At 47.4% G+C, this 26,020-nt stretch overlaps 1 protein-coding gene across 6 annotated transcripts in view; it reads left to right on the top strand.

The window, feature by feature from the left end:
• Positions 1 to 26,020, top strand: part of KDM4A (lysine demethylase 4A) — a 57,713-nt gene that overhangs the window by 17,580 nt on the left and 14,113 nt on the right. For all 6 annotated transcript variants that reach the window (XM_045372530.3, XM_045372537.3, XM_045372534.3 and 3 more), the window contains 9 exons: positions 454 to 557; positions 953 to 1,090; positions 1,773 to 2,020; positions 2,800 to 2,999; positions 5,507 to 5,874; positions 17,820 to 17,940; positions 23,161 to 23,342; positions 25,186 to 25,390; positions 25,839 to 25,915. In XM_045372530.3, the coding sequence (XP_045228465.2) occupies positions 454 to 557; positions 953 to 1,090; positions 1,773 to 2,020; positions 2,800 to 2,999; positions 5,507 to 5,874; positions 17,820 to 17,940; positions 23,161 to 23,342; positions 25,186 to 25,390; positions 25,839 to 25,915 (1,643 nt within the window). The remainder of the gene's footprint in view (positions 1 to 453; positions 558 to 952; positions 1,091 to 1,772; positions 2,021 to 2,799; positions 3,000 to 5,506; positions 5,875 to 17,819; positions 17,941 to 23,160; positions 23,343 to 25,185; positions 25,391 to 25,838; positions 25,916 to 26,020) is intronic.

Genomic DNA, 26,020 nt, shown 5'->3' with positions numbered 1-26,020 from the left:
TTTCCAGTAAAGACCCAAATGTTAAAGAAAAAATTGCATTTTATGCTTTGTTTCTTTTATGTGGACTTACATAGATTTGTATGTCTAGAGAACATACTTCAGGAAAGCCTGGGTAGATCATACTCTAGCTGCATTACTGAAGAAAGATCAGGGATACAAGTGACTGGAGAAAAGGTCCTAAATAGTTTCAAAGCTCTGTAAGAACAGAGTCAGCTTGGGTGACCTTGGTTTCCCAAACAGGATTTCATTACCCATGTAATGCCCTACATGGGAGTGAGCCCAGAGGCTCACTGTAGAATCTTAGAATTGGTGCGGAGCTATAGGGATCCTTGGAGGTCACATCGGTGATTCTTCCTGTTTATCATTCCGGTGAGAAGCACAGGTGTGAAGTGACTCCGGATTGCAGAGCTAGTGTGGAGCACTGTGTTAACCCATACCCTTTCAATTAAATAGGCTTTTTCCCAGGAAGTGCTCAAAGCTGTGAGGCATTTCTCCGCCACAAGATGACCCTGATTTCCCCGTTAATGCTGAAGAAATATGGAATTCCCTTTGATAAGGTGAGCTGATGTTACATGCCAGAGTTCTCAGGCACCACCCTTTCTGGCCTTTTACAGAGTTTTATTCTAGTTCATCACTATAACAAGAGGGGGGCCAAAGCTTAAACTATGTAACAACCCTTTGATCTAAGAGCATTAAAGGTGGGGCCACTTTAGCTTCCAGGTGCCAGAGGAGAGTCAGATCCCCTTGAACAGTGTTCATTTGGAGGCATGGTTAATTATAGTCATGTCATCTGATATGTCTGGGCTTTGCATAATTTTATAGAAGACAGCAAGACCCCAGGGGTTTTATGACTTACCCTTTGTTGCTCAGCTAAGTTGTGGTGGAGCTCAGAATTCCAGTTCTGTGGACCTCTGCCATTTGAAGCAGCTGTTTCAAGTCTGCTCTTGTTCAGGTGACTCAAGAGGCCGGAGAGTTTATGATCACTTTCCCTTATGGTTACCATGCCGGCTTTAACCATGGCTTTAACTGTGCGGAGTCTACCAATTTTGCTACCCGTCGGTGGATTGAGTATGGCAAGCAAGCTGTGCTGGTAAGTCTGCTTGATTTCTTTCTATAACACCATGACAAAAATGAGCAAATTCTGGTTAGATACGTTGGCTGGTGATTAGAATATTTCTTTGAGTTGCTGGAATTCAGAAACGAGCAGCTAGCAGTGTGTCAGAGTACTAACATTTTGTGTTCATAAGGAATTTTAAAAAATGTGTTCAGATTTGGGAAGTATAAAATGAGGTTCGTAAGTCCATTAGGCATTAAAACCACATCCACACACGTTAATATTCTTGCCTTAGCCACTCTGAGACTTCTCTGTTGAAGTTCCTAGGGGTTTTCTTTACTCTAGGGAAGCGGCAGGGCTAGGCCTTTGACTCGTAGTAGTAGACTTGCTTGTGTGTTCCTGGCTTGGACAGGGAGCCAAGGGCAGGTGGCTCACCATCCTGGGGGCCTAAGTGCTGAGCCTAACCACCGTCTGTGGCCCCGAGTTAGTGCCCAGGTAGATTTGCCCCAGTAGTATGTATTCTCTGCCCTTTTTTCCCTGCTTCCCTTCATATTTGAAGGTCCTGCAAGGATAATATGCCCTCAGCCTGTGAACCAAAACAATCTGGTTATAAACCATCTTGCACTTGTTTCCATGTGGAGGGAGGAGCTAGGACTTGGGGGTGAGGTGGAAGCAGCAAGGTATGCTCACCTGGTGCTCTTCCGGTTCCTGCTGACAGTGCTCCTGTAGAAAGGACATGGTGAAGATCTCCATGGATGTGTTTGTGAGGAAGTTCCAGCCAGAAAGGTACAAACTTTGGAAAGCTGGGAAAGACAACACAGTTATTGACCATACTCTGCCCACGCCAGAAGCAGCTGAGTTTCTTATGGAGAGTGAACTGCCTCCAAGAGCTGGCAACGAGGAAGAGTGCCCAGAGGAGGACATGGAAGGGGTGGAGGATGGAGAGGAAGGAGACTTGAAGACAAGGTAACCCAGCAGCCCTTTGTCGTGGCTGTGTGAGGGAGAGGTGTCTGGGTAGGTCCTGTGACCTGTGGAGAGGCTGTTTCTAAGATGCTGTTTGTGCCTCGGCTGAGGGATTGTTCTTGGTAAAGGCTCCAGAAGCCGGAGAGCCAGAGCATTCAGGCACTTTCTGAATGAGAGAACTGCAGTGGGCGTGTAGTCTGCTGGAGCAAGGGGTTATTTATATGAGGGTCAAGGCATTTATGTGCGAAGGTTGGGCTCCCCCTGAGCCGGAAAAGTCATGTTTTCTCATCAGAGAGTCTTTTAAAAAGAAGTGTAGTGAGGATGAGACTCAAGGGCATTGGTAATGTTGTGATTTAAGTCTGCAGTGCCATTAGAGCAGACTTAAGAAGAGTCACCTTTTTAAGTCTGCACCAATGGGAAGCTGAGCCAGGGGATCTGTGCTCTGAGAATTTATCCTGGGCCATATGGGAAAGAAAGGAGGAACCGTTCCTTGGTACCTACTATATGCCAGGCACTTTGCCAGCTACTCTGCATACCTTTTCTTAGTCCTCACAACAAATCTGTTAGGTGGGTGGTAATACCTGTATCTTTTAGATGATGGAACAAGCTCAGAGAGGTGAAGTCCCTTGTCTCAAGTCACAAATAAGAGGTGTCCCTGAGTTTTGAGCCAGGCCTGACAGGCTCTGGCCATTCGCTTTGGGTTGTGTGTGGATGTGTAGGAATGTCTTTGAGTAAGTGGATGTATTTGTGGGCTCTTAAAAGATTTGCCCTCTCCCTTGCAGCCTGGCCAAGCACCGAATAGGGACAAAGAGGCACCGAGTTTGTCTTGAAATACCACAGGAGGTGAGTCAGAGTGAGCTCTTCCCCAAGGAGGAGCTGAGTTCTGAGCAGTATGAGATGACGGAGTGCCCGGCAGCCCTCGCCCCCGTGAGGCCCACCCATAGCTCTGTGCGGCAAGTTGAGGATGGTCTTACCTTCCCAGGTTAGTTGACTATGGTGTATTTTCCACAACCTTAACTCATACATGTGTCCCGTGTCAGATGCCATATTGAGTGCTGGGTGAGAAAGAAAGCAGAGTGACAGGTCTGTGAGCAGATAGTGTACTTGGAGTGTGGGAAGTGCTTTGGGTAGGGATGTACAGGGTGGACTGGACACGTAGGGAAAAGCTCCTCCCTCTGTCTGGTCAGGGGTCAGGGAAACACTGGAGGTTTTGGTGAAGGTGACTCTTACAAGGTAAGTAGGACCTTCCCAGGCGGACAGAGAGAGAGCAGGGATGTAGAAAGGGTGTCCCAGAGGGGAGGAGCAGGGCACAGGCGTGGAGATGGGAGAATTTTTTTTTTTTTTTTTTTTTTTGAGATGGAGTCTTGCTCTGTCATGCGGGCTGAAGTGCAGTGGCGCAATCTCGGCTCACTGCAACTTCTGCCTCCTGTGTTCAAGCGATTCTCCTGCCTCAGCCTCCCAACTAGCTAGGACTACAGGTGCCCGCCACCACGCCTGGCTAATTTTTTTTTGTATTTTTAGTAGAGATGGAGTTTCACCATGTTGGCCAGGCTGATCTTGAACTCCTGACTTCAGGTGATCCGCCTGCCTCGGCCTCCCAAAGTGCCGAGTGGGATTACAGGCTTGAGCCACCGTTCCCAGCAGAGATGGGAAATATTAATAGCATGGTCCACTTGGGGGAACTGGTGGGGAGTTTCCCTCAATTGAATATTAGGGTAGAAGGCAGCTGTGTGACCAGAAGGTGACGCTGGAGAAATAGGAGAGGATGTAGGGCTGTCTGCCATTTTCATTTGCTCACTTGGAAGCTTATATTTTAAGAGTGGGAGTGGTGTGATCAGTGTTGTTTAGCAGTCACTTGGAAGGTCATTGAGGCTAGATTTGTTGGAGAAAGGCTTGTATCTGTCTTGGGTCAGGTATGACGCTAAGATGTGGTCTGCTGACAGCCAGGTAGCACTGTGGACTGACGTTCTGGGCTGGGCTGGCTTCTAATTCAGCAGATTTTCTTTCCCTTTTTTCCCTTCAAATTTATTTATATTGACAGATAAAATGGTGCATATTTGTCATGTACAACATAATTTTTTTTTTTTTTTTTTTTTTTTTTTTTTTGAGACTGAGTCTGGCTCTGTCGCCCAGGCTGGAGTGCAGTGGCCGGATCTCAGCTCACTGCAAGCTCCGCCTCCCGGGTTTACGCCATTCTCCTGCCTCAGCCTCCAGAGTAGCTGGGACCACAGGCACTCGCCACTTCGCCCGGCTAGTTTTTTGTATTTTTTTAGTAGAGATGGGGTTTCACCGTGTTAGCCAGGATGGTCTTGATCTCCTGACCTCGTGATCCGCCCATCTCGGCCTCCCAAAGTGCTGGGATTACAGGCTTGAGCCACCGCGCCCGGCCACAACATAATTTTTTTGTTTTAGAAATAGGGTCTTGCTCTGTTGCACAAGCCTGTGCGAACACAGCTCACTGCAGCCTCAACTTTCCGGGCTCAAGCAATCCTCTTGCCTCAACCTCTCAAGTAGCCTGGACTACAGGCATACGCCACCATGCCTGGCTACTTTTTTGTTTTTTGAGACGTAGTCACTCTGTCACCCAGGCTGGAATGCAGTGGCGATCTCGGCTCACTGCAATCTTTGCCTCCCGGGTTCAAGTGAGTCTCCTGCCTCAGCCTCCTGAGTAGCTGGGACTACAGATGTGGGCCATCACGCCTGGCTGATTTTTTATATTTTTAGTAGAGATGGGGTTTCACCCTGTTAGCCAGGATGGTGTCGATCTCCTGACATCGTGATCTGCCTACCTCGGTCTCCCAAAGTGCTAGGATTACAGCCGTGAGCCACCGCGCCTGGCCCATGCCTGGCTAATTTTTAAATTTTGTAGAGATAGGGTCTCACTTTGTTGCCCAGGCTGGTCTTGAACTCCTGGGCTCTAGCAATCCTCCCATCTTGGCCTCCCAAAGTCCTGGGATTACAGTTGTGAACCACTTCTCCTGGTCCAACATGATTTGTGAAGTAGATATATGTTGTGGAATGGTTAAATCTAGCTGATTAAAATACATATTACTTCACATAGTTACCATTGTTGCAGTGAGAACATTTAACATACACCCTCTTAATATTTTTCAAGATCTTTAGATTTTCTAGCATGGGCTAGGTAGCCAGGTCTCTGCTGAGCTCAGACTTGCATTTCCTGCAGGAGACTTCGGAGGAAATGGCAGCTGCCCCTTACTGAGTGTCTGCTGAGTGCCAGGTGGTGCTCAGGAGTCTTATTTATGAGCCCTGCAGATATGTAGTAGCATCTTCTCACTACAGAGGAAGAAGCTGGAGGCCAGGAGGCTGAGCAGATAGCCCTGGCTCACAGTGTCCCTCAGTGACAGAGCCAGGATGGGAAGCCAGGTCCCATTCCTAGCCCATGTTCCTTGTGCTTTGCCACTCTGGCTTTCATCAGATTCACGTGTGCAGGTGGAACTTGGCTCTGTCTAACGTGTATGTGTGTTTCAGATTATTCTGACTCCACTGAAGTCAAATTTGAAGAGCTCAAAAATGTCAAACTAGAAGAGGAGGATGAGGAGGAAGAACAAGAAGCAGCAGCCTTGGATCTTTCTGTGAATCCTGCGTCTGTAGGGGGACGCCTTGTCTTCTCAGGCTCCCAAAAGAAGTCATCTAGCCTGGGCTCTGGCTCTTCACGGGATTCTGTCTCTTCTGATTCAGAAACTAGTGAGCCTCTCTCCTGCCGAGCCCAAGGGCAAACGGGAGTTCTCACTGTGCACAGTTATGCCAAAGGGGATGGCAGGGTCACTGTGGGAGAGCCATGCATGAGGAAGAAAGGGAGCGCCGCCAGAAGTATCAGTGAGCGGGAGCTGGCAGAGGTATGGGCTCCAGGCAGTGGTGTGGGCTGGGGAGCTGCCCTGAAGGACACCCTGTCAGGGAGGGGATCTGTGTTGGGGAGGTGGGTCTGTGTGGTGGAGGTGCTGCAGGAGGGCAGGAGAAACCCTCAGTCAGTGCCTCCAGCCTGCAGTGGTTGTGTCCAACAAAAGCCTGGGTGGCATTCACTCTCCCAGCTTGTTCTTTGCTGGGAGTTGCTTTTCTCTTATCCCTGTGGCTTCTGATTCCAAGAATTGCATCAATGCAGCCTCAGTCACAGCAGCAGATCCTCCTCAGCCCACTTGGATCACAATGCCTTTTTTTTTTTTTTTTCTTGAGATAGAGTCTTGCTCTGTTGCCTAGGCTGGAGTGCAGTGGCGTGATGTTGGCTCACTGCAACCTCTGCCTTCCAGGTTCAAGCAGTTCTCCTGCCTCAGCCTCCCGAGTAGCTGGTATTACAGGCGTGTGCCACCACGCCCAGCTAGTTTTTGTATTTTTAGTAGAGACAGGGTTTCACCATGTTGGCCAGGCAGGTCTCGAACTCCTGACCTCAAGTGATCCGCCCACCTCAGTCTCCCAAAGTGCTGGAATTACAGGCGTGAGCCACCGTGGCTGGCCTTTTCAGTTGGGGTGGGTGGGAACTCTTCCTCTGACCCTCATTGCCTTAGCGGCACAGGGGTTAGAATAGCTGCCATTGGAGCCCACATGTTTGGGGGTTTGGGATGAGATGAGATGAGATGGCCTTTCTTACCTTGAAATTCAAGGGTTTTTTTCTTACAAGTCTTGACTGCTCTGTAGACTCCCAGTATGACACTGATAGAACATCCTTTTGGAGACCAAGATGCATTCCCAAAGCTATAAATATGAACGTGTGTGTTCAGGCTTCCTCCATAAATATGTGTTGTCACCAAAAGCTGATTCCTGCTTTTGTGTAAAATGGCTCTTCGTGGGTCTGCCACTATGGGTGATCAGAGTCATGTCAGATGCAGCTGGACCCACACTACCCAAGGGACCTTCCCTGACTCCCCAGACTTACAGCTTATGTGGGTCAAGCTTGCAGCTTTTGATGAGGGGTGGCAGATATAAGAAGCCAGTGCAGAAGGTCCTCTTTATTCCCTATCCCCTTACCTTTAGTTTTTAAAAATTTAGCTCTTAAAAATCTTCACTATGGAAAATTTCTGAAGTATGTACAGAATACCATCACGAGCCCCCGCGTGTACTCATCATATATATGATTAGCATTTGGCACATTTGCTTTCTGTTTTCTTTGGCTGCAGTACTTGACACTCAGTCATATTCACATTTCCCTAGTGTTGCCAATAGTCCCTTTTTATGGTATGTTTATCTCCTTGTTGTTAATACTCGTAACTTTTCTCGGTGCCTTCTCTGAATCTCAGGGTACGGTTTTTGTAGACTTCCTTTTTACCTTGTGAATGTTCCTCTTTCCATCCCACTGTGGTTGCAGGCTAATGAGCTAATAACTACTGTGTTTCCTTCTCATTGCCTCTGATTGCAGTTCTCTATGCCTTCTTATGGCAGCTTCCATAAATGAGGGCTTTTTCAGCCTGGAAACCAGAGTCTCTTAAACTTCCAGTTGCCACCTAGCAATTCTTCCTTCACAGAGGCGCCGAGCCATTTCGTCCATCCTACTGTTCACTACAGTTCATGCTGTCCTCTTGCTGAGTCTTCCTGACATTCTTGTTTCTAGTTGCAATCACAATCACAAAAAGCAGCTAAGAAGTAGCAAGAGCTCACTGTATATTAAATACTTTGTTTTTCTTTTTTGAGACAGGGTCTTGCTCTGTTGCCCAGGGTAGAGTGCAGTGGCACAGTCTTGGCTCACTGCAACCTCTGTCCCCTGGGTTCAACCCATCCTTCCCACCTCAGCCTCCCAAATAGCTGGGACTACAGGTGCACCACCACTCTCAGCTAATCTTTGTATTTTCTCGGCTTATCTTTGTATTTTTGTATTTTTTGTAGAGATGGGGTTTCACTGTGTTGCCCAGACTGGTCTCGAACTCCTGGGCTCAAGTGATCCTCCTCCCTTGATCTCCCAAAGTGCCATGATTTCAAGTGTGAGCCACTGTGTGCCCCACCGCCCCCAGCTATTAAATACTTTATATGCATTGTTTAGTCTTTGTATTACTGGTTAATTAATCTTATTACAGAGTCAAGTTTTTGTGGGATTTTTTTGGGGTGGAGGTGCAGGAAGCCAATAAATAACACTTGTCCTTTTTCCTCTCAAATTTGGAACTATTTAATTGATGATACAAGAGTCAGGCATATGGAGCTCAGAATGTTGCTTTACTTACAAGTTAAAATGATTGAAGAAAGTGACTTTTAACCTGTGGCCAAATGGCCCTGCTACTCATTTACTCTTTTTTTTTTTTTTTGAGACTGAGTCTCGCTCTGTTGCCCAGGCTGGAGTGCAGTGGTGCAATCTTGGCTCACTGCAAGCTCCGCCTCCCGGGTTCAGGTGATTCTCCTGCCCCAGCCTCCCCAGTAGCTGGGATTACGGGCATGCATCACCACTACTGGTTAATTTTTGTATTTTTTTAGTAGAGATTTCACCATGTTGGCCAGGCTGGTCTGTAACTCCTGAGTGCCCGCCTCAGCCTCCCAAAGTGCTGAGATTACAGGTGTGAGCCATTGCGCCTGGACTACTCATTTACTCTTGATGTCTCCAGGCCCCTCTAGAGGCAAAGCATTTCCATGGAAGCACTCAGCTTCCATGTGGTGTGGACATAGGCCAGAATGCACTCCCTCTCCAAAAGACAGATCCTATTGAAGTGAATCACAGCTTTTAAGGGGGTGGGGAGAAGAAAAGCCAGGACTCTTTCCATGTGGAAGTATGCTGGGGGAAGGGGTCTTCTCTCTGACATGTCTCTCTTTTTCAGTCCTCTGCTCAAAAACCCTTGAGTGTCTTCTTGGTTACTTTTTATTTCTGTATATACTTCTCAGGTCTAGCCTGATGATAATACCCTAATACCCTCTCTGCTGCATTGCCATCCATCCCTCCACCTCCAACATGTGCTAGCTTGTTTGTCTGAACTACTTAAAAGTCTCTAAAACTGTTTTGGCTGCCCTGCCTCTTCACTACTTTGTAATCATTTACAGCATGCCTGCTCTAGGCCAGGACTGTGCCTTCAAGGAACTCATAGTCTAGGAGAGATAGATAAGAGCAAATCATTCCAGTACTAATGATACGTGTTGTGGTACAAGTGGGAGAGTTAGCAGTTCAGCTTGGGGTTGCAGTGTGGATTTCAGGACTGCCCGAGAGAAGGAAACAGTTTAGGCCTGAGGTTAGAAGAATGCCAGGTGGATAGAAGGAAATCGAAGAGAGAATCTGGGAGAGTAGGATGTTCTAAATGCTCATGATAGCTCATGCCAGCATCAAAGCACTTGGGGATCTGCAGTGGTTTAGTTTGTCTCAGGTGTATAGGGCTAGAGAGGGCCTCAGGTGGTGCTTTTGGAGGATATCAAGAGCCAGAACCTGGAGGGTCTGCCTTGTTGCTCTGTGAAGCAGTTTGACCTCCTAGTTACAGTGTAGGGAGCAGCAGAAGGGTCCCCACCATATGCACCGTATGGGTTTGGAAATTGAAAACTTTCATAATTCATTCTTTTAAATGCACACACAAAGGGCCGGGTGTGGTGGTGCATGCCTGTAATCCTAGCACTTTGGGAGGCCGACATGGGTGGATCACATGAGGTCAGGAGTTCAAGATCAGCTTGTCCAAAATAGAAAAATTAGCTGGGTGTGGTGGTGGGTGCCTATAATCCCAGCTGCTTGGGAGGCTGAGGCAGAAGTGCTTGAACCCCGGGGCGGAGGTTGCAGTGAGGTGAGATCACACCACTGCTCTCTAGTCTGGGTGAAAGAGTGAAACTTTGTCTCAAAAAAATAAATAATAAATGCACACACAAAGATTCAGAGGGAGGCCACGCAGGGTGCCGTGCACCTGTGGTCCCAGCACTTTGGGAGGCTGAGGTGCAAGAATCGCTTGAGCCCGAGAGGTTGAGGCTGCAATGAGCCATGACTGTACCATTGCACTACAGCCTGGGTGGCAGAATGACACAATATCTTAAAAAAGAAAGATGCAGAGCAAATAATACAGTGAACCCACAAATAAATTTTTTTTTTTGAGATGGAGTCTTGCTCTGTCGCCCAGGCTCGAGTGCAGTGGCATGATCTGGGCTCACTGCAGCCTTCACCTCCCGGCTTCAAGCAATTCTTTGCCTCAGCCTCCTAAGTAGCTGGGATTACAGGCGCCTGCCACCACGCCCGGCTAATTTTTGTATTTTTAGTAGAGACGGGGTTTCACTATCTTGGCCAGGCTGGTCTTGAACTCCTGACCTCATGATCTACCCACCTCAGCTTCCCAAAGTGCTGGAATTACAGGTGTGAGCCACTGCGCCCGGCCGAACCCATAAGTATTCTAACAGGTGTCAGGATCTTTCCATATTTGCTTTGTTTGTCCTATTTTCAATTTGCCGAAGTATTTATATTAAAATTATATTATCTTTATTAGTTTATAATGTACATATTTTTGGGGTACATGTGATATTTTAATACATTAATTTGTGAAGATTAAATCAGTGTAATTGGGAAATGTATCACCTTAAATATTTGTCTTTATGCTAGAAACATTCAAATAATTCTATTTTGAAATGTACAATAGACTATTGTAAACTAGTCACCCTACTGATTTGTCAAACACTAGGTCTTATTTTTTCTATCAAACTATATATTTGTGCCCATTAATCTGCCTCTCTGCTGAAGTATTTTAAAGCACATCCCAGATACCTTGTCATTTCTTCCCTACTTCAGTGTGTATCTTTGAAAAATATGGTCACAGGCCGGGCGCGGTGGCTCAAGCCTGTAATCCCAGCACTTTGGGAGGCCGAGACGGGCGGATCACGAGGTCAGGAGATCGAGACCATCCTGGCTAACACAGTGAAACCCCGTCTCTACTAAAAATACAAAAACTTAGCCGGGCGAGGTGGCAGGCGCCTGTAGTCCCAGCTACTCGGGAGGCTGAGGCAGGAGAATGGCGTGAACCCGGGAGGCGGAGCTTGCAGTGAGCTGAGATCCGGCCACTGCACTCCAGCCTAGGTGACAGAGCGAGACTCCGTCTCAAAAAAAAAAAAAAAAAAAAAAAAGAAAAATATGGTCACTTTCAGCTGGGTGCGGTGGCTCACGCCTGTAATCCCAGCACTTTGGGAGGCCGAGGGGGTGGATCACCTGAGGTCAGGAGTTCGAGACCAGCCTGGCCAACATGGTGAAACCTCATCTCTACTAAAAATACAAAAATTAGCCGGGCATGTTGGCGGGTGCCTGTAATCCCAGCTACTCAGGAGGCTGAGGCAGGAGAATTGCTTGCCATTCTACTCAGGAGGCAGAGGTTGTGGTGAGCTGAGATCGCGCCATTGTACTCTAGCCTGGGCAACAGAGTGAGACTCCATCTCACAAAAAAAATAAAAAAAAAAAAAGAAAAATATGGTCACTTTCTCAGATAACTATGCCATTATTATACCTAAGAAAACTATAAAAATTCTTTAGCATAATTTACTATCCAGTCCATAATCACATTTCCTCATTGTCCAAACAAAGTCTGTTTTACAGTTGACTGGTTTGTATCAGGATTAAACCAAGGCCCACACCTTTGATTTGATGATGTTTTGAAGTCTTCCTTAATGTAGGCCAGCACCTCCCCCCATTTTTTCCTCACCATTGACTTAATCAAGAAGCTGTCATTGGTTGTCCAGTAAAGGGTTTTTTAAGTACTGCACTGATGTTTTAGAAGATTGTTCTGGAGGCAGTATAAAGATTCTAGGGGGGAGGAAGAGAGAGGCAAAATTAGAAATTGTTAACAGAGGTTCTCTTGAAGGTGGAATTATGGATGATTTCACTTCGTACATTTATGCATCATTTGAATATTTTTATGATTAACATGTTATTTTTATAACTAAATACTTCTACTTCAGGAAAGGAGGAAAAAAGATTTGAAACAGGGAAACCAATTAGGAACCTATTTCTTTAGTCTGAGAGAGAGGTAGTGAGGACCTGTGGGTGGTGGTGATAGGGATGGGGAGCAGAAAATGGACTTGAGCTACTTGGAAGGTAGGTGCATAGGACTGGGTGACTGGATGTGGGGTGAGTCAGAGGGTAGCATGGGGCTTGACTCGGGTTTCCAGCTTTGAGTTCTTGGGATGGATGGTGGTGCCATCCGTATAGGATAGTGGTTATAAGAAAACTAGAGGGTTTTTAGTGTGGGCCAGGAAATGATTTGAGTTTGGGTACGTCTGGAGGGTAACTTTTGTGAGGTAGGCTATGGAGATACATAGACATAGCCTCGAAGCTGGGGGTGGAAGGGTTGGTCTGTGGGTGTGGGAGTCACCAGGAGGGCACTGGTGGGTATGGAAGAATGTGTGTAGAGTGAAGAACAGTTTCACAGTGTGGGGTGACGGGAGAGGGCCCAGGTAGGAGAATGTGAAGAAGCAGCCAGAGATCAGGAGAACTAGGAAAGAACAGTGTATTCGGGGCCAGGGCAGGAGAAAAGTTCAAGACAATTGGAGATATGGCCAAGTGTGCCTTGTATTAAAGGGCAGGGTCCTGCCGAGTGCGGGAAGTTGAAGAGGTAGTGATTGGATTCTGGGGATCTAAGGAAGTGGGAGTGCAGATGGAGAGACAGGAGGGGATGGCTGCAGATAGGTTTTTTGTTTGTTTTTGAGACAAGCTCTTGTGTTGCCCAGGCTGGAGTGCAGTGGTGCGATCTCTGCTCACTGCAGCCTCGACCTCCCAGGCTCAAAGGATTCTCCCACCTCAGCCTCTCAAGTAGTTGGGACTATAGGCATGTGCCATCATGCCCAGCTAATTTTTTTATTTTTGTAGTGATGGGGTATCCTTATGTTGCCCAGGCTGATCTTAAATTCCTGGGCTCAAGTGATCCTCCTGTCTCGGCCTCCCAAAGTGCTGAGATATAGGCATAAGCCATCACACCCAGCCTGTGTTTTTAAATTGTGGTAATATATACATGATATGAAATTTACCTATTTTAACAGTTTTTGTAGTATACAGTTCAGTGGCAGTAAGTACATTAACTTTGTTGGGCCACGGTCACCAGAATGCAGATGGTTTTGAGGTGGGAGGAGATGGAGAATTTATCTCTGAGGGTCGCCTAGAGTAGTCAGATAATTATCTCTGCTTAGTGCAGCCCAGCGCTTTTCAAAAGCCACTGCTCTTGGAAACTCTTCATTGCTTTCCATCTAGTTCCCTTTCTTCTTTGAAGCTCTAGAGTACTTGCTTCTTAATGCCCTTGCCATAGGCTGGTGAAGAATATAACCTTCTAGAAGCTGGGCTCTGTGCCACACTCATCCTCATTTCTTGAGTTACCAGCCCAGTCCACAGGGCTTGGCCTGTGAAACCCTCTGTAATGAGGATGGAATGAGTAAATGGAAGGTCAGGTTTGTTTTAGTAAGAAGCCACCATCAGAATTAATTGACTGGTAGGAATAAGGGACAGATAGTCAAGGTTTGGGGGCAGAAGCTGAGCAACTTTACCCATCCCTGGAGAGGTCTAATAGCACTGGATCTATATTTGTAGACAACTGGGTTCCTTAGAGCACCCTTATATTCCCCTACCTCCACTTTAAGCATCCCCAAGCTGTAATTTGGGCTGCCTGCTGTTCAGTTTCCATGCCACCATCTATGTCAAGGGCCTTTTTTAGGTGAGTTTGGTAAACTGCAGTTTTTGGTAAAAGCACCCTGGCTGACTGACTGCCAAAGCTGTAGAGTTTTCATTACCTACTGACTGAACCTCAGCCATATGTCTGCTGCAGAAGTTCTTGTTAGTTCAAGCTGCTTTGAAAAGTGAGTTCCCAAAACAAGGTGGGAGAACAATTGGTTCTTCTCTGTGCAGAATAAACCCTAACAGGAACACTAACCTTGATGCTGGTGCCAGATGTTGGAGGAGCGAGGAAAGAACTCAGGAGCCTTGAGCTCTAGCTTTCTTGCAGGCAGGGCCCTGGGAGACTACCTGCTATCCCACCCTGTCTGCAAAAAGAGCCCTTTGGGGAAGGGTTTATTACTGCCATTTTACTGGTAGGGCTGCCACTCGTCCAGGCTCATACAGCTAGTTGGTTTCTGTCATATACTGAGGGAATTTAGAAACTGGAGCAATCCCAGGGAAGGCAGCACCGTGAGAAGGGTACGGATGCCATGGTAGCAGGAGGAGTACTGGCCAGGAGATGAGGAAATGTGAAAAAATATTCAAATATTTGAATGGACCTGACTACTTTGGTCAGAGGCAGCATGACGGTAGTGGAAAGGGCTCAGACTTCAGACTTGGACACTAGGTCTCCCTCCCTGAGGTTAGAAATCATGTCTTGTTCATCTCTACACTGCCAAAACAAGTGTTCCCACCATATGCTGGCTATATAGGAGGTGCTGTGAACATACTGATCATGGAAAAACTGTCCTCTTCCTTTCCCAAGCTGCATTCTGGTGTTCTTGACCTTCACCCTTCCACCTCCTCTCGGTGACCTTAGGTACCTCCTACCCTGTATTTGTTTCCTATTGCTGCTATAACAAGGTACCACAAACACAGAGACTGAAACACTTGTTCTCTTGTGGTTCTTTAGTTCAGAAGTCTGAAATGGGTTTCACTGAGCTAAAATGAAGGCGTCAGCAGGGCTGTGTACCTTCCTGGAGGCTCTCGGGGGAGGACCCATTTCCTTGCCCTTTCCAGCCTCCCTAGGCTGTCCACATTCCTTGGCTCCTAGACCTCTGCGTCCATGGTCAGAGGCAGGGGCATCCAACCAAGTGTCTCTGGCATCACATCACTCAGACTCTTCTGCTTCCTTCTGTTGTATTCCCCATTGGGATTACACTGGGCCCACCTGAATGATCCAGGATATTCCCTATTTTAAAGACTATCTGATTAGCAATCTTAATTCTCCTTTACCATGTTAGAATAACATATTCACAGAGATTGGGATGTGGGTATATTGGGGAACCATTCTCTCTACCAAATATCCTATTATCTCCCTTTCACAAGCTGCTGCTTTGCCTATAAAGCCAAGCTCATGTAGCCCCTATCATAGCTAAAATACAATTGGAAATTTCCTTCTCAAATTATGATCTCATTTTTCCCTTGATCTTCCCAAAAATACTCCGTGATATATTCGCTCCTTAGTTTCTTATTCTTTGTCCACCGGAACTTATCTCAAAAAACAGTCCTGATAGCTCCCCGTTGCCGAGTGAGTCCCTTGGCCACTTCCCTGCTCAGCTCTTCTGTGTTCTTTGGCCTGTGGATCTCCCCCTCCCTGAAGTCGTCCCTTTGTTGGCTTTCTGGTATTCCTCTTACCTGTCTGCTGCGGAGTCTCCTTTTCTCCCTTCTCTTCTTCCTCCTGTCCCTGGAAGGCTTAGTCAATTTATCACCCACGACAATCTTATCTTCTCCCACCATTGTAATTCTGAACCTGGTGCTGCGGGTTCCCAGCTCTTGCTCTGACCTCTTTTCTGAACCCCCTGAATTTCTTATTGTCTCCCCTGGGTATTTCCAAATGAAAAGACCCTGGATACATGTTGTGTACCCCACACAGCTTGTTTAACCTGGTTTGTTATTAGCCTCCACTTCCTCCACACGAGCCCTCTTAAAGCCTGTCACCTTGGTGGTCCAGGCTAGAAAACGCCACCATTTCTGGCTTCTTTATTCTCATTCCTTTTTTCCCTAGTCTGCCACAGCCCACAGGTTTAGGCCTATTGTCCAGGTGCCCTCAAAGTGATGGTGGGGGCAGGTCGGTGGCATGGGGGAAACAGGAATATTATTGGGGTATAGGAATAAAGCAAAATTAACTTTATTTTTATCTTAACCTTTTATAGTCTGTTTTTGCTTTAAAATGTGCATATGTGCATTAGTATTAGTATATGTAATTGATTAGTAAGTAATGTCTAGGTTGGGGGTACATGCTCCTAAATTTTCTATTTACATGGTAAGACTATCAGAGTTGGGCAAGTATGGGTTTTCCAGTTTGTTTTAACCAAAGAACCCTTTTACTTACTTATTGATTGATTGGAGACAAAGTCTCACTTCTGTCATCTAGGCTGGAGTGCAGTGGTGCAGTCTCAGCTCACTCACTGCAGCCTTGACCTTCCGGACTCAGGTGATCCTCCCACCTCAGCCTCCCAAAGTGCTGGGGATTGTAGGTGTGAGCCACTGTGCCTGGCCAGAACCCTTTCTTTAAGTGAAATCTTAATCAATTAAAACATACAAATCAAAAGCAGAGCCATTCTGGTTGGAAAGAAGGTGGGGCCTCAAGCCTTTTTTGTTCACTCTAATGGAGGCTCCTTAGGCGCTTTCCGGATGTACATTTTGAAAACCATTGGTTTAGACAGTTGATACAGTTCAGGTCTGATTAAGTCTATGGTCATGTAAGTCTTCATGGACATCAGCAGGAAAAGGTCCCTGATATCCTCACTCCACCATATTCCTCCATACTGCTGCAGCATCCTTACTCACCTAAGCACAGATCCCATCTTCTTTGTTTCTCCACACCTTCTTCTTTTCCTGAGCAGGCCTTTGCACACAGTAGGTGCCCAGTGAATATTTGTTGAATGAATGGCAAATGGACGGCAAAACTTGTTGGCAAAATTTACGTTTGGAAGATTAGGCTCTGTTCTTCCTGGACATGGCCTGTTCAGAAGTTGTTTTCTCTTGGCATTCCAACTGTGGTCCTTAACTCCTGGGGCTCTGTGTAGTCGCACATGGAGTCTGTAGGCCCAGGGTGTCTTCTCTAAAGTAGCACTGCAGCATTTATGGCATTGGTTTTTGTCACAGTTGTAAAGTGGCCCTCTTTCAGGCCTCATTTCCTTGCTTAATGGATTTTGCTAACCCTACGTCTCCTAATGTCAGTGTAACCAAGTTTTAAATATGTTGATTAGAAAGAAACCCTTCTGTAGTGCTTCTGAGTCAATCCTGTATGTTTAAATCTAATTACATTTGCTCTGACATTATGTAAATGCAGTGTTAAATCAACCTTTCCCTTTGCAGCCAGGCCAGAGTTTCAGATGCACTTTCCGTCCTTGCTGATGTTCTCCCCTGGAGAAGCAGCAGCTAACTGAGGAATGAACAGTACCTGCTAGAGCTGAAGTCCCGGCAGTGTATAAGGAGAAGGTGGCCTATTTTACTTTTAATAGGTTAGCTGCTGCTCACCCCTTTGGGTGTCCCCTAGACACTCCTGGGTGGCCCAGCTGCCTGGTACATTGTAACAGGTACTGTTGACCTACTGGGCCAAGGAAAGGGGTGCCTAGGCTCCTTGGGGGCTCTCTCACTTGGGCCACCTCGGTAGTCTCATGGCAGTGAGCTTAAGGGACGGGGCAAGGCTCTCTCAGAGTGGAAGCAGGCTTGTTTTTGGTACATTTGTTTCAGGCTGCTCCTGAGAAGGCCAAGAACCACACTTGGGTTTTCCCCCAAATTTACATAATCCTGGTTCAGACTAGTTTGGTACGTGGTGTTGTCACGTTGTCACTTGGCTTTTTCTTTTTCTTTTTTTTTTTTTGAGACGGAGTCTTGCTCTCCCGGGTTTACGCCGTTCTCCTGCCTCAGCCTCCCGAGTAGCTGGGACTACAGGCGCCCGCCACCTCGCCCGGCTATTTTTTTTTTTTTGTATTTTTTAGTAGAGACAGGGTTTCACCGTGTTAGCCGGGATCGTCTCTCGATCTCCTGGCCTCGTGATCCGCCCGTCTTGGCCTCCCAAAGTGCTGGGATTACAGGCTTGAGCCACCGCGCCCGGCCCACTTGGCTTTTTCTAAGACAGGTATTTTCTGTGTTTGGTTTTATATGTCTTTTTGTTTCTCTGTGCCCCTCTCTTTCCTTTGGTTTTCATTGTAAGGGTGACTTGTGCTGTCTCTCAAGTGGAGACAAGACCAATTTAATTTCTTCTGGTTTGCCTAGGTTGCGGATGAATACATGTTTTCCCTGGAGGAGAATAAGAAGTCCAAGGGACGCCGTCAGCCTTTAAGCAAGCTCCCCCGCCATCACCCACTTGTGCTGCAGGAGTGTGTCAGTGATGATGGTAAGTGTTGTTTTTCCTTCACCAGGAAGAAAGCAGCTCACCACATTAGACTTAACAGGACAGGACATCAGAAGGCCAAGCTGACAGATAAGGGTGGGCCTGTGGCTTAGCTGCTCTTCCAGATTTCCGTAGAGAGGACTGGATTTCCTTATATCTAATTCACTAACCAGATTTCATTATAAGTTTGAGTATCTTGCAGTGTACCTTAACAGGGGATAATTGCAGGCAGGTTTTTTCCTTTCTTTTTTTTTTTTTTTGAGACGGAGTCTCAGGCTGTTGCCCAGGCTGGAGTGCAGTGGCGCGATCTCGGCTCACTGCAAGCTCCGCCTCCCGGGTTCCCGCCATTCTCCTGCCTCAGCCTCCTGAGTAGCTGGGACTACAGGCGCCCGCCACTGCGCCCGGCTAATTTTTTGTATTTTTAGTAGAGACGGGGTTTCACTGTGGTCTCGATCTCCTGACCTTGTGATCCGCCCGCCTCGGCCTCCCAAAGTGCTGGGATTACAGGCTTGAGCCACCGCGCCCGGCCAGGTTTTTTCCTTTCTTTTCCTGGGAGGTACACGGCTGATTTTTCAAGATAGAAACTCCTGTCAGTGATGCAAAGCCCTGTGCTGGATATGTGGCTGCAAAGATAACTAAGATATGTCTGTGCCTTCAAGACACTCACAGCGTAGTGGGGAAACTGGACAGGTGAACAGATCTCAAGAAAGAAGAGGCGGCTGGGCGCAGTGGCTCACGCCTGTAATCCCAGCACTTTGGAAGGCCAAGGCGGGCGGATCACGAGGTCAGGAGATCAAGACTCTCCTGGCTAACACATGAAACCCCATCTCTACTAAAACTACAAAAAAGTAGCCGGGTGTCATGGCGCATGCCTGTAGTCCCAGCTACTCAGGAGGCTGAAGCAGGAGAATTGCTTGAACCCAGGAGGCGGAGGTTGCAGTGAGCCGAGATCGCGCCACTGCACTCCAGCCTGGGCAACAGAGCGAGACACCGTCTGAAAAAAAAAAGGTGTTACTCTGGGGCAGAAGGACAGCATGCCTTGGAGAAGAGCAGCAGGAGGCTGTAGTCAGAGGAACTCTAGTCAGCTCAGTGTGGCTAGAGCTGGAGGGCAAGGCCAGGGAGTGATAGGTGGGGTAGGACGAGGGGGACCAGATCCTGGAGAGCACTATCATGGAGGCCAGAGTGAGGAGTTTATCTTACTGGCATTCAGGAGCCAGTGACACAGTGACGTTCGAGCAGAGGAATGACATGGTCATTTAGATTCCTTTAGAAAAGATCACTCCTAGTGCTGGCATCTTGAGGATGGCTTTGAGAGGACCACATGGGCTTCCATAATGGTCTGTCTGCAATATGAAGGTCTGAAGTAGGATGGTGGTGGTAGGGAATATATTGGGAAGATAAAATCAACTGGATTTGGTGACTGGCTGTGGAGCTATGAGGATGGTAGTTGAGGAGGATGAGTTGAGTGCCTCCCTGGTTTGTAGCTTTCACTGGGGAAACCTGAGTTCAGTGTCTATGGAGGACGTAGACTTAGGACTTGGCACTGAGGTGACATTTGATACAATTGTTGGAATAATGAGGCCACTCTTGGGGAGGGGACCAAGGTGGGTGAGCAGAGGCTGGGGGTAGGTGGACAGAGGAGGGAAGAGAGCCTGTGAAGGAGGCAGAGAAGCAGGGTAAGCAGACATGTAAGGAAAACCAGGAAATGTGGCACTGAAGCTCAGGGTGCATTGACATCAGTGGAGAGTGGTCTCCTGTGCTGCCTGGAGCCCAGAGATCCAGGAAGATCAGTACTGCTGAGCCTCAGCTCTGGCTCGGTTGATGACTGGGCCCTGGCACCCTCAAGGAGAGCAGAGTCAATTGTACTTGTTACTCTTGACTAACGTCAGGCCCTGTCCTACCTGGTCCTCTCCTTCCTGATCATTGCCCCATCTCTGCTGGTTTTTTTTTAAGTAGAAAGATCATGATATGGCTGGGCGTGGTGGCTCATGCCTGTAATCCCAGCACTTTGGGAGGCTGAGGCGGGTGGATCACAAGGTCAGAAGATCAACACCATCTTGGCTAACATGGTGAAACCCCATCTCTACTAAAAATACAAAAAATTAGCTGGGTGTGGTGGCAGGCGCCTGTAGTCTCAGCTACTCAGGAGGCTGAGGCAGGAGAATGGCTTGAACCTGGGAGACGGAGCTTGCAGTGAGCCGAGATGACACCACTGCACTCCAGCCTGGGTGACAGAGCCAGACTCCGTCTCAATAACAACAACAACAACCAAAAAAAAAAAAAACATCATGATAAACAGGGTGGGGAACATCCCTTCTGTCCTCTATTCAGAAGTGTGGCAGGACCCTGAGTCAGGTCCTAGGAAGTTCTCTGTGTTCTTATTCCAGCCCAGACAGAAACTTCAGGTTCTCTTGGTAGCACCAGCCTATCTCCCAACTGGTTTAAAGCAATACAGACTTTAGGAAACTGGGAAGGTTACCAAGAGGAATACAAAATTACCCTTCAAAGATGACCATTATAAATATATTAGCATATTATCTTCTTGACTTTTCTAGTCAGATATTAGAGTATGTCCATGTATATCTTTTTAAAATAATGCAGTTGAGATAATACACAACTTCCCCCTACTTTTTTTGTTTCGTGTTTTTTTTTTTTTTGAGACAGAGTCTCACTCACTCTGTTGCCCAGGCTGGAGTGCAGTGGAGTGATCTTGGCTCACTGCAACCTCTGCCTCCTGGGTTCAAGTGATTCTCCTGCCTCAGCCTCCCAAATAACTAGGATCACAGGCGTGTGCTACGACTCCCGGCTAATTTTTGTATCTTTAGTAGAGACGGGGTTTTGCCATGTTGGCCAGGCTGGTCTCGAACTCCTGACCTCAAGTGATCCGCCCACTTCAGCCTCCCAAAGTGCTGGGATTACAGGCATGAACCACCACGCCCAGCCCCATAATATCCTTTAATCTTCAGTCCATGACCCTCTTTCTGTCCTTGTCCCAAGAATGTGTTTTATAGTTATTTCTTTTGAACTCTAATATAAATCAAGCTAAGGTCACATACTGTATTTGGAAGTTATGTTTCTTTAGTGTTGTATGCCCCTCCCCCCACTTTAAAAAAATTTCAATTCAAGCATAACAATTCAGTGACATGCACACATTTTAACTGTACAGCTCAATGAAATTTTATGTATGTAAACTGTGTAATTTTGCTTCCTGCAATAACGTAGTGAACATTTTCCCTCATCATTCAGTATTCACAAATGGAATGATCTGGGGCCACTTTTGGCTTTGTAAATGGAACAGATGTCAGTGTGTTAATTTTTTAGTTGTGAGTGTGAGCCTGCCTGTCTGTTTCTGTTTCTTCCATTCTATCTTGGTCACTCCTGTTTGGCCAGGATAACGAAAAAAATCTGTGCTTGGGTTCTGGGCACCATGGCTCCTGATTGCAACTGAACGATGGGGCATATAGGGGTTGATTTTCATTGTCTGCGTTGGTGTCCTTAGGGTACACTGAGGTGGCGCACAATGGCAGCTGCCAGATGCCTTCAGATTAAACATGACTGTGAGGGCAGTGTAGAAAACTATCGCACTGAGCTGGAGTTGCCAGAAATGAAGAAACAGGCACCTAATGGAAGTACAGACCAGAGCTCTCCTTGGCTGCTTTGAACAGATTTCAGGGGCCTTTGAGAAAGCACTTCTTTTTGGGAAGAAGGAGGGTCATAGCTGAGGACTGATGATGCCACTCACAGCGAGATGCAGGGATCCCCTAGGATGCCCCGTGTGATGGGGCTGGCACAGAGCCAGTCTCCTTTCAGGGGCTGCATACTTGGGCCTTGCTTGGTCACACTTGCCAAAGAAGGGCATAGCAACTGTAGCTTCTCATACCTCCCTCGCATGGTAGAGCATCTGGAGAAACATTTTGGACATCTACCAAAGACTGCCCTCATTTACTCATAACCTTCAGAATTTTGGCGTTTCCTTTACTTCCCTGTTTCTGTTTCCTTGTTTCTGCTGGGAGCTCGTGGACTATGCCCGTGTTTTACTGATTTAGGAAGAACTGGGAAATGTGCACCTTCATCACTTATATGAGTTTTGTGAGCAAACTGTTTTTGATTTCCACTCAGCAGTATGTCCCTTTCTTGTAGGAAGATGCACCCAAAGGGGATTTTTCCTTCCCAGGCCTTGATGAAGTCTGATGAGTTGTATGTTCTGCTGTCTAGTGTACCTAGGAGACACCATCTGTCATGACCAGGGATATATAAAGGGCCAGGAAGTCAGTATTTTAGGCTTTACAGCCCTCATTAGGCTCTGTGGTTGTCACTGTCTTTTTTTTTTTTTAAGCCCCAATGCTGAAAATGTAAAAACAAAGCTGGGTGCAATGGCATGTGCCTGTAATCCAAGCTACTTGGGCAGCTGCGATGGGAGGATCACTTGAGTCCAGGAGTTTGAGGCTGTGGTGGGCTATGATCGCACATGTAAATAGCCACTGTACTCCAGCCTGGGCAGCATAGCGAGACCCCATCACAAAGATGTAAAAACAATTCTTAACTTCCCGAGTGGGCTGGATTCAGCCTGCAGGATATTGTTTGCCAGCGTCAGGACATCACATCTTGTGGCTGGGAAGAGGAATCATCTTGGACATGTAGCTCTGCTTTCTTCTGAGGCAGAGCTAGGAGGGGGTGGGGAGCCTTGTCCAGAATAGGTACATACCCCTGACCTTTCCAGAGGAAGCTGGAAAGTCCTGGCCAAGGACCATGATATTACAACTTTTAAGCTTTGCCAATTCCCTGTTATTTTCCTTCCTTGTTTAGCTGCACTAAAGGGAAAACTCTAAAAGGTAAAGGACTTAACAGGCTGACATTTTGGAGGCAGCAAATAAGATGGTTTCTGGCAAGATGGTGCTTCATTCTGCTGTCCTTGGGCAGAGGGGCTGAATGTGGCAGCTGTTAAGGGAGAGCAGAGTAAGCTAAGCTCATGGGACAGGAGGAAGATTGGAGGCCATGAGTGAGTTTGACCAGGGAATGGGGTACTGGCAGGACTCTCTACACATCATCAAGATACTGAAGGAGTCTACTGACAGTTCTTCCATCCTTTGCCTTTATCATCCTTAGGAATCCAGGAGTCACCCTTGGTCCAAACCTAGGACCAGGAGTCCTAGTTGAACTCATCTGCTCTCCAGGCAGAGCCACAGGGTTGGTGCTGACTCATATTTCTGTTTCCTCCACTAGAGACATCTGAACAGCTGACCCCTGAGGAAGAGGCTGAGGAGACAGAGGCCTGGGCCAAGCCTCTGAGCCAACTGTGGCAGAACCGACCTCCAAACTTTGAGGCTGAGAAGGAATTCAATGAGACCATGGCTCAGCAGGCCCCTCACTGCGCTGTCTGTATGATCTTCCAGACTTACCATCAGGTAAGCCGGCTTCATGCACTCTGTTTACCCAGGACCAGCAATCAGAGGGAAGCTAGATTTAATTGTGAGTATATAGCTTGTCACTGGTTGTCTTGGGAAAGGCCACCTCCATCTCTGGCATTCTCTGCCCCATCCGTGTATTGGTCAGTCTTCTCCAGGCAGATAACCCAGCAACGTGGGTTTCAATTGAGAATGCTTTGGAGATGAGCTGAGGGTGGGCTTAGGCTCCCCTTTGCACATGCATTCACCACAGACATCATTGTTCGCAGAGCAATCTGCATTTTTCTTATTCTGGTCCGTGGTTATTCCTGCCAAGTGGTTTGTAGTCCTGGCCAGGGTGGAGAACTAATTTCTTTACCACAGTCTGAACTTCAGCTAAAAAGCCAGATCCTCTAATGTTGTTTTTCTTTTCCCATTGCCACAGAGGGTGTTGCCAGTAGCAGAAGGAACTTGGGAGGGGTAGAAGCAAGGGCCCGATATGTGAGGAGGGACTGGGAGGCAAGACTGCTGAGCTCAGCTGTGTGCTTCATACTCTGGGGCATCTATGGATTCACTGATAGATCTCTTTGGGTCCAGCTCTAGGATGCCAGGAAGGCATTCACAGCAGCAGGTGCCAGGGGACAAGCTCAGTCTCAGCTGGGACCTGCACAGCATGGCAGGTAGATAAGTGGTCCTTAACTTGATCTGGTGGTTAAAGTAGCATGGCTACTGCTGAGGCTGGCAGGGCCCCCGATTCATGCTTGCTGAAAATAGAACCTCAGACCAACACACTTTGGATTAGGAACTCGCTAAATCTTTCCATTGACAAAAAGCAAAACCAAAGCCTTTGCCTATGAGGGGAGTGAATGGCTGGGTTCTTACTATAAGCAGATCTACTAAGTAGGAGTTTCACAAATGGCATAGGCTCTGGGGTTGACATCTTTCTGGGCCTCATCCTTGGAATGGGGATGCAAGTGCCATCCAGCAGATATTTGCAATCAGTATAGTTTGCCAAGGGAAGTATGTGGATATAAGTTCTTCCTGGAGGGACCCTGAGCCAGGAATCACACAGGTGGGGCTCCAGCCATGTAACAGTGCTGTAGTTCAGGTGACCTGCTAACAGGTACCACAAGAGGCAATTAGTGCTGGCCTATTAGGAGCATCTGCTCTGGGTACACTCCCCGGGTGGGGTCACTGCACGGTGTAGCACATAAGGGAGCCCACAGTAGCAGCCTAGCTGCTAACATTTCAGTGCTTTTTTTTTTTTTTTTTTTTTTTTTTTTAAAAAAAGATGGAGTCTCAGTCTGTTACCCAGGCTGGAGTGCAGTGGTGTGATCTCGGCTCACCGCAACCTCTGCCTCCCCAGTTCAAGCGATTCTCCTGCCTCAGCCTCCCAAATAGCTGGGACTACAGGCATGTGCCACCACGCCCAGCTAATTTTTGTATTTTTAGTAGAGATGGGGTTTCACCATGTTGGCCAGGCTGGTCTCAAACTCCTGACCTCTGGTGATCCACCTGCCTTGGCCTCCCGAAGTGCTGGGATTACAGGCGTGAGCCACCTCGCCTGGCCTCTCTGCATTTTATTACCACTTGCTTTGGGAAGATTGAAATCCCAGTTGCCTCTTACCTTGCTCCCTTTTCTCAGCTGTCCCCTAGGGGTCTTTGTATGATGCTGCTGTGAGAAATTGAATTTGAGTCATTAGAGGTAACTTCAATTAGCAGCTCCGGGATAATGGCTGTGCACCCGGGAGCTGTAGCCATAGTCAGATCGGTAAGAGAGCCAGCTTTCTGCTGATAGAGCAGGTGGAAGGCTAAGAGCACAGGCATGTGCTCACTGAGGTGTACACTTGTTCTTTCCCCTTAGGTTGAGTTTGGAGGCTTTACTCAGAATTGTGGAAATGCTTCAGATTTAGCCCCCCAGAAGCAGAGGACCAAGCCATTGATTCCGGAAATGTGTTTCACTTCGACTGGCTGCAGCACGGACATCAACCTTTCTACTCCCTACCTTGAGGAGGATGGCACCAGCATACTGGTTTCCTGCAAGAAGTGCAGCGTCCGGGTCCATGCCAGTGAGTGCTGCTCACCTTTCTGTGTGTCCTGTCCCAAGAGTATGGGCCTGCCCGCTGGACGTTCTTGCTACCTCCTGGCCTCCCGGCCCCTAAAAGATTGTTGATGTTTTATTGGGAGAGTCTGTTGCTAGTGGATTTTTTCTGTGTCTCCAGGGGTCCATACTGGCACTAGGCATCTCTGTGCCATCCTCTTGGTTGCAGATAGCAGAAAGGGATTAGTCCCTGCCACTTACTAGGTGTTTGTACCAGTGAATCTACAGTTTCTGACTTTTTGAGACTTTGAGCCATACTATATGCCTGAGCCCTGGGGACTCAGACTAAAGAAAACTAAGGGGTTTCTGTGAGATTTGGTTGTAGCTTTGGGAGGTGGTATATGGAAAGGAATTGCAAATCTCCCTTTTGACTCTGACCATTGGGTTTAATTTGCTCATCTTGGTGTCCCTGTTAGGTTGCTATGGGGTCCCCCCTGCAAAGGCTTCTGAAGACTGGATGTGTTCTCGCTGTTCAGCCAATGCCCTAGAGGAGGTGAGTGATCCCACATGGTTACTGTCTTCACCGTAAGTCTTGGTGCATATTCAGGGCTGTACGATTTCATGTCAGACTCAGTATTCCCAGCAGTCTGCATAGGGT

This window comes from Macaca fascicularis, chromosome 1 (assembly GCF_037993035.2).
Source record: "Macaca fascicularis isolate 582-1 chromosome 1, T2T-MFA8v1.1".
In the NCBI taxonomy this organism is placed as follows: Eukaryota; Metazoa; Chordata; class Mammalia; order Primates; family Cercopithecidae; genus Macaca; species Macaca fascicularis.
This window is presented reverse-complemented; position numbering and strand designations above follow the sequence as displayed.